Raw genomic sequence first — 8,295 nt, forward strand, 5'->3', positions numbered from 1 at the left:
CATTCCAGCAGCTGTAAGTGGAGGAGTGGGGAATCAAACCCAGCTCTCCCAGATAAAGAGTCCACACACTTAACCACTACACCAAACTGGCTCTCTAAGGGTGTCACTGAGGGATGTCACATGAAAGGAACACCACAGGCAGGACAGAGATCATCCAAAAATCTGTAGAACGGATCTCACCGCCAAGTTCGGGGTAACTCTAAACCAAAGGCGCTGTCTCCCACCACCTCCACTGCCTCTCCTGTTGATGACAGTTTGTCCCCTCTGGCCTTGTTAATAAAATACAACTGTACTTTCTGACATGGTTTAAAGCAGGGGTGTCAAACATGCAGCCTGGGGATCGAATCAGGTCACCCGGAGGGCTCCTATCAGGCCCCCCGAGCAACTGGCTGTCATCTGCTTCCTTCTCCCTCTCTTGCTTCCTTCTGCATCACAGCTTGCTTTGCCAGGTTTGCTCAATCGCACAGCAGCTACAGAACAAAACCTCTATTTTCTCAATTTCCTCCCTTCGGGAGAAATAGCTTGCTTTATCAGGCTCTCTCCATCACACAGCGGAGCGACTGAGCCAAGCCTCTCTTCCTTCTATTGGCTGAGGCTCCTCCCCCTCCTGCTCCCCTGGGGAAGAAAGAAAAGAGCCAGAGCTTCCTTTGCCCAGTTCCCTGGATCCCATCGGAGAAATACAAAGAAAGCGCTTTTAAGACCAACAAGTGCTAATGTTTGAAGAAGAAGACGACCGTAGATTCATACCCCACCCTTCTCTCTGAATCAGAGTCTCAGAGCGGCTTACAATCTCCTTTATCTCCTTCCCCCACAACAGGAACCCTGTGAAGTGGGTGGGGCTGAGAGAGCTCTCCCAGAAGCTGCCCTTTCAAGGACAGAGTCTCAGAGCGGCCTACAGTCTCCTTTCCCTTCCTCCCTCACACCCTGTGAGGTGGGTGGGGATGAGAGGGCTCTCCCAGAAGCTGCCCTTTCAAGGACAGGGTCTCAGAGCGGCTTACAATCTCCTTTCCCTTCCTCCCTCACACCCTGTGAGGTGGGTGGGGATGAGAGGGCTCTCTCAGAAGCTGCCCTTTCAAGGACAGAGTCTCAGAGTGGCCTACAATCTCCTTTCCCTTCCTCCCTCACACCCTGTGGGGTGGGTGGGGATGAGAGGGCTCTCCCAGAAGCTGCCCTTTCAAGGACAGAGTCTCAGAGCGGCCTACAATCTCCTTTCCCTTCCTCCCTCACACCCTGTGAGGTGGGTGGGGATGAGAGGGCTCTCCCAGAAGCTGCCCTTTCAAGGACAGAGTCTCAGAGCAGCCTACAATCTCCTTTCCCTTCCTCCCCCACAACAGACACCCTGTTTCGATAAACAATTTTTATTAGTAACATATGGTAGCAAAACTATATCTACAACTTATAGAAACTTAAAGAAAAAGAAAAAAAATTTCTACCCCGTATCTTACTTTTCCTCCCCCCCTCCCCCCGTTACTTGACCCCCGCCAGTGTTATTTACTTATCTCCTTCCCCCACAACAGGCACCCTGTGAGGTGGGTGGGGCTGAGAGAGCTCTCCCAGAAGCTGCCCTTTCAAGGACAGAGTCTCAGAGCGGCCTACAATCTCCTTCCCCTTCCTCCCTCACACCCTGTGAGGTGGGTGGGACTGAGAGAGCTCTCCCAGCAGCTGCCCTTTCAAGGACAACCTCTGCCAGAACTGTGGCTGACCCAAGGCCATTCCAGCAGGTGCAAGTGGAGGAGTGGGGGAATCAAACCCGGTTCTCCCAGAGAAGAGTTCATGCACTTAACCACTACACCAAACTGGCTCTCTCTGGCAAAACTGGCATGTTTTTTTATTTTTTTAAAAAAAAATCTTTAATTGTCCTCTATAAAATCTTCAAGTGTCCTCTATAAAGTGTATATCTCTGCTACCTAATCTTAAATAATAGGTCTACCACAAGGCCCAGTTCTGATCCTCATAACCAATGAATTTGACACCTCTGGTTTGGAGCTGGGAGACCCCCGTTCGAATGTCCATTTGTGACATGGAAGTTCGCTGGATGACCTCAGGCCAAAAACACACTCTAAGCCTCGCCTACCTCACAAGGTTATGAGGATAAAATGGGAAAAGAAAAGAGGAATATAAGCTGCTTTGAGTCACCATTGGCAAGGAATGTACTGGCAACTTATTCAAAAGAGGTATGTTTGGTGTAGTGGTGAAGTGTGCAGACTCATCTGGGAGAACCGGGTTTGATTCCCCCTCCTCCCCTTGCAGCTGCCGGAATGGCCTTGGGTCAGCCAGAGCTCTCGCAGGACTCGTCCTTGAAAGGGCAGCTTCTGGGAGAGGTCTCTCAGCTCCACCCACCTCACAGGTGTCTGTTGTGGGGGAAGAAGGGAAAAAAGATTGTAGGCCGCTCTGAGCCTCTGTCCTTGAAAGGTCAGCTTCTGGGAAAGCTCTCTCAGCCCCATGTGCCTCACAGGGTGTCTGTTGTGGGGGAGGAAGAGAAAGGAGATTGTAGGCCGCTCTGAGCCTCTGTCCTTGAAAGGGCAGCTGCTGGGAGAGCTCTCTCAGCCCCACCCGCCTCACAGGGTGTCTGTAGTGGGGGAGGAAGAGAAAGAAGATTGTAGGCCGCTCTGAGCCTCTGTCCTTGAAAGGGCAGCTTCTGGAGAGCTCTCTCAGCCCCACCCGCCTCACAGGGTGTCTGTTGTGGGGGAGGAAGAGAAAGAAGATTGTAGGCCGCTCTGAGCCTCTGTCCTTGAAAGGGCAGCTTCTGGGAGAGCTCTCTCAGCCCCACCCGCCTCACAGGGTGTCTGTTTGTGGGGGGAGAAGATATAGAAGATTGTAAGCCGCTCTGAGTCTCTAATTCAGACAGACGGGCAGGGTATAAATCTGCAGTCTTCTTCTTCTTCTATGGGGTGATTACTTTGAGAAAGTCAGATTAATGGGTTAAACAGGTTCTGGTATGATTGACAGGCAGGATTGCAAAGAATTTTGAATGAAAAGAAATCTTCTCAGAGTAGAAAAGGGGGGGGGAGACCACATTTACACAAAGACCACTTCCTTATCACCACCCCCATCAGGAGAAGAAAATGCTAATTAATATCTGGCATCTCCAAAGTAAAGTGGGCATATGAAATTAACCGGGCCATTTGCAAGCCGGGATACGTTTCTTTTTTTCCAAGGACAATATGGGAGTCTTTAGAGTGAAATCAATGCCAGCGCCGCGCCACCATCAAGACAAAAGTGTTTCTAGGAGATTAAATTTAAACAAAACCTCGGCCAGGATCGACCAAACGAAACCTAAACCTGTGCATTGAAAAGATAAGGAATTCCTGCGTCACGTGGGTCCCACCGAAGGGACCGGCCGTCTCCAAAGCGAGTTTCTGTTTCAATTCACAAAACATGCAAAAAAATGGGCCTTTCTAGAGCATCGGGACACCCTGGCCCACCTACCCGACTATTGTCCATTCCAACTGGACGTGACCCCATAAGATCTCGGGCGGGGAACGACTGTTTTCCAGCTGTCCCAGATCCTCTTCATTAGACATGCTAGGCGTTCCACACGAAAAACATGTGCTCGACCACTGAGCAACGGAGCCTGGGGCAGGATTTCCATTTCCTGTTGTGTTGTGGGGCAGGGGGAACCGAGAAGACGTCCAATACGAAATCTGCTACAGACTTTTCGTCTCCCGTCCAACTATCCAAAAGAAGCAGAAGGGTTTGAACGAAGCGCAAATTCCTGGGCTTCGGGGGTCTTAAAAAGGCCTTCTCTATCTCGCTGACCCAGCCTTTCAGCTCAAAATCCTGCCCCGGTTAAGGTCTCCTGTCCTTTTTCCTATCTCCCCATCTGTAGGTGTCACCCTCGACCCCTGGAAACCCTATGAATTAATACACTCAGGTGGATTGCCATGTTGGGCTGAAACAATAGGAAAATGTTTTGAGTCCAGGGACCCCTTTAAGACCAACCGAGTTTAATTCAGGCAGGCCTCGATTCAGCAGGAGCTCATCAGGAGTGCAGCTCCTGAACCTTTCTGAGGGTTCCACCTCCTCCTCCCCACCTTGTCCACTGAATAGTAGGTGCAGCTGCATAACGATCCCTGGATGAGCTCCACCACCTATTTTTCTACAAAGTGACCCCTGTTAATTTCCTGGTATAAACTTCGGCGTGCATGCACACTTCTTCAGATAAGAACATAAGAGAAACCATGTTGGATCAGTGCAGTGGCCCATCCAGTCCAACACCCTGTGTCACCGAAGAACATAAGAGAAGCCATGTTGGATCACGGCCAGTGGCCCATCCAGTCCAACACTCTGTGTCACATAAGAACATAAGAGAAGCCCATGTTGGATCAGGCCAGTGGCCCATCCAGTCCAACACTCTGTGTCACATAAGAACATAAGAGAAGCCATGTTAGATCAGGCCAATGGCCCATCCAGTCCAACACTCTGTGTCACATAAGAACATAAGAGAAGCCATGTTAGATCAGGCCAATGGCCCATCCAGTCCAACACCCTGTGTCACAGAAGAACATAAGAGAAGCCATGTTGATCAGGCCAAGGGCCCATCCAGTCCAACACTCTGTGTCACATAAGAACATAAGAGAAGCCATGTTGGATCAGGCCAATGGCCTCTCCAGTCCAACACTCTGTGTCACATAAGAACATAGAGAAGCTCTGTTGGATCAGGCCAGTGGCCCGTCCAGTCCAACACTCTGTGTCACATAAGAACGTAAGAGAAGCCATGTTGGATCAGGCCAATGGCCCATCCAGTCCAACACTCTGTGTCACATAAGAACGTAAGAGAAGCCATGTTGGATCAGACCAATGGCCCATCCAGTCCAACACTCTGTGTCACATAAGAACATAAGAGAAGAAGAAGAAGAAGAAGAAGAAGATGAAGATATTGGATTTATATCCCGCCTCCACTCCGAAGAGTCTCAGAGCGGCTCACAATCTCCTTTACCTTCCTCCCCCACAACAGACACCCTGTGAGGTGGGTGGGGCTGGAGAGGGCTCTCCCAGCAGCTGCCCTTTCAAGGACAACCTCTGCCAGAGCTATGGCTGACCCAAGGCCATTCCAGCAGGTGCAGGTGGAGGAGTGGGGAATCAAACCCGGTTCTCCCAGATAAGAGTCCGCACACTTAACCACTACACCAAACTGGCTCTCCTGTTGGATCAGGCCAATGGGCCCCTCCAGTCCAACACTCTGTCACACAGCGGCCAAAGAGAAAAGTGCCATCAGGAGGTCCATCAGTGGTGCTAGAAGAAATCCCACTGTGCCCCCCCCAAGCACCAAGAATACAGAGCGTCACTGCCCCAGACAGAGAGTTTTAAACAATACACTGTGGCTAGTAGCCACTGATGGACCTCTGCTCCAGATGTTTATCCAGTTTCCTCTTGAAGCTGTCTATGCATGTAGCCGCCGCCGCCACATGTTAATCACCCTTTGGGTGAAGAAGGACTTCCTTTTATCAGATCCACTGAAACAGAGACTTCCTGAACCATTTACACGTGTGGTGGGGAGGGGTTAAGTTGCTAGTTAGAAGGGCCAGTTAGAGTCAAGATTTATAAGTAATTGGGTGATAAGGATAGCTGAGGTTGCATTAAAACAGTGGACTCCAATTTAGTTCTCGCATAAACAAAGTTTGAGCCAAGCGGCCCCCTTTAAGACCAACCAAAGCTTTTTTCAAAGTGTAAGCTTTCGTGTCTATCTGCTCGCACGTGAAAGCTTCTACTTTGAATTTTTTTTGGGGGGGGGTTGGTCTTAAAGGGGCCACTGGACTCCAACCTTTGTTCTGCTGCTTCAGACCAACCCGTCTAAATCTTCGTTCTCGCACCTGTTCGTTAGCTGTTGTATTTGTATGCGACTTCCCTGTTCTTCACTGGTCTAGAACGCCAAAACAGGACAGGTCACGAACTGATCCTGCAAAATATGCTCTGGGCACGCCCAGGTCCTCATAGCTCAGATTCTCGGGATCCCTCAAAACAATAGTTTTCTTTGGTATGTTTGAATTGTCATCAGAGAACCACGGAGATCTGCTCCCATATTAAAAGCCACAAAGACACTCAAAATGATAGCCAAGAAGGCACTCAAAAATGATAACGACGCCCAAACTGATTCAGCCCCACTTTAAAAACAAAACAGTTATCAATTATTTGGTACGCCTTTCTCCAAGCGACACAAGATGAGGTACACAAGGGGGGGCGTTATCTTCACAACGCTCCTGCAAGGTAGGCCAGGCTATAAGATTGTCACAGGTCCAACGTGACCCAATCGATTTTAGGGCTGAGCAAGTGTTTTAGCCCGGGGTCTCTGGTAAGCTACAGCTACTCTTGTACTGGCTTACTCAGGAGTCAGCGCCCCTGACTTCAGTAGGGTTTCCTTCTGAGGTAAAACACCCCTGAGGCCCACCCAAAGTCTCTTTCTCCTCACAGAATTCCACATCAGCTCTGGGAGCCCACCGTTTCATCAGCGCCATCCTAAAAGTCGACAACGAAGACGGATCATTCCGGATCGAAACTGGAATCTGCGGAAGCCGCTTCGAAAGCTACCAAAATACAGAACTGGGAAAGGGTTTGGGGTTTTTTTTTTGTTAACACATTGCCACCACTGCAAAACGTCCAAAGCGATCTTTCGCTTCCTCTCGTCTAGATGACATCAGCAGACAGTGGGGGGGGGGGGAGGGAGGGAAATGGGGGGGCAGTTTAGCCCCATAAGACTCAGCTAGAGGCAAAAAGCTTCTCTCAAGTTAATGAAGTCTAAAAAAAGCCAGAGGACCACGGGTGTGGGGGGGGGGGGAGCAGAAGGGGGCAACTATAAATGCAAGGATTCAGGTGGATCACTGTTAGCCTGAAGCGAGAGAACAAGCTTTTGCGTCCAGTGGCACTTCTCCAACCAACAGGCTTAACCCTGGGCCTACATTTTATTTATTTCATTTCCTTCAGTGGATTCATAGTCTGCCCCTTCCCGTAATGGGCTCAGGGCGGATTACAACCACAGTTACGGAAACAGTTAAAAATCCAAACAATAAAACTCTTAAGCTTTTGTGTCAACGCACAGTGCTTCAGAGCCCCTGTACGCATCCCGCGGCACCTTTTCAAACCAACCAAGCTCAACCCCGGGGTCTAAACTTTCGTGGGCACGCGCCCTTCTCCAGAGGTGTGCGTGGCGCCTTTCCGACCCACACCAAAGTGGAACTCTGGGTGGAAGCTTTGGTGCGCACCCTCCTGCAGAGATTTTTTTTTCCAGGGGGGCTTTCCCGCAGGGCCATGGAGAGAAGAGAAGCAGAAGCTGGGGGTGGGGGGTGAAGGCAAGAAGAGCCTAAGAAGGACCCAGTGTTCCCTCTAAGCTGAAGTTAGCGTGAGCTCGCGCACAGATTTTCAGCCTCCGGCTCACACATTTTTGTCTTCGCTCAGAAAAAAAAATGGCTCTAGGGGCAAACTAATGTATGGGGTAGCTCACCACTAGAATGTCAGTCGCTCACAAAGTAGAATTTCTGCTCCCAAGATCCTGCCGCTTGGAGGGAACAGTGCCCCGAAGCACACGAAGCCATGCAGCAGCTCACAAAGTAGATGTTTGGCTCCCCAGACCCTGCCGCTTAGAGGAAGACTGCCCCAAAGCACACGAAGCCATGCAGCAGCTCAAAGTAGAATTTTTGCTCCCAAGACCTCTGCCGCTTAGAGGGAACACTGCCCCAAAGCACACGAAGCCATGCAGCAGCTCAAAGTAGAATTTTTGCTCCCAAGACTCTGCCGCTTAGAGGGAACACTGCCCAAAGCACACGAAGCCATGCAGCAGCTCAAAGTAGAATTTTTGCTCCCAAGAACGTGCCGCTTGGAACGCTGAACACCCCTTTTTCCCAGCCCAGCCGGACTCACCACTGGAACATGCTTGGCTGCCCTCTCGGCGCGTGGATAGGAAAGCTGCAGGACCAAAAGCGGTGTGACTCCGGAGCGGAGGCGCTGCTGCTGCTGCTTGCTGCTGGTGCCCAAGCGCGAGTGTAAGGCGGGACTGGCGGCCGCGCGTCGGATCCTCCCTTCCCACCCTCCCCTCGGGGCTGCGCGAAGCCAAGGTGGAGCCAAGCGCGGCAGGCTATAAAGCCCGGCAGGTAGGCGGTCGCTTAACCCTTCCGCCGCCGGGCAAAGGGGCAGAGGCGCTCTCTCTCGCCCGGGCGCACGACGGCCCCGCAAGGTAGGCCACTCTCCAATATTATTGGGTTTGTTTTTTTAAAACAAATGTCGCCCTTCCTTTGGAACAGGCGGGCGGGGTTCTCCCCCTCCTCCGTTTGGAACTGCGCAACAACCCCGGAGGAGGAGGAG

At 51.1% G+C, this 8,295-nt stretch overlaps 1 protein-coding gene across 1 annotated transcript in view; it reads right to left on the reverse strand.

The window, feature by feature from the left end:
- The window catches only part of B3GNT7 (UDP-GlcNAc:betaGal beta-1,3-N-acetylglucosaminyltransferase 7), a 32,180-nt gene extending 24,141 nt beyond the window's left edge, over positions 1 to 8,039 (reverse strand). The window contains exon 1 of the mRNA XM_060242828.1: positions 7,855 to 8,039. Within this exon, the coding sequence (XP_060098811.1) occupies positions 7,855 to 7,865 (11 nt within the window). The 5' untranslated portion in view covers positions 7,866 to 8,039. The remainder of the gene's footprint in view (positions 1 to 7,854) is intronic.
- Positions 8,040 to 8,295: the final 256 nt, after the last annotated feature.

This window comes from Heteronotia binoei, chromosome 6 (genome assembly GCF_032191835.1).
Source record: "Heteronotia binoei isolate CCM8104 ecotype False Entrance Well chromosome 6, APGP_CSIRO_Hbin_v1, whole genome shotgun sequence".
Taxonomy (NCBI): domain Eukaryota; kingdom Metazoa; phylum Chordata; class Lepidosauria; order Squamata; family Gekkonidae; genus Heteronotia; species Heteronotia binoei.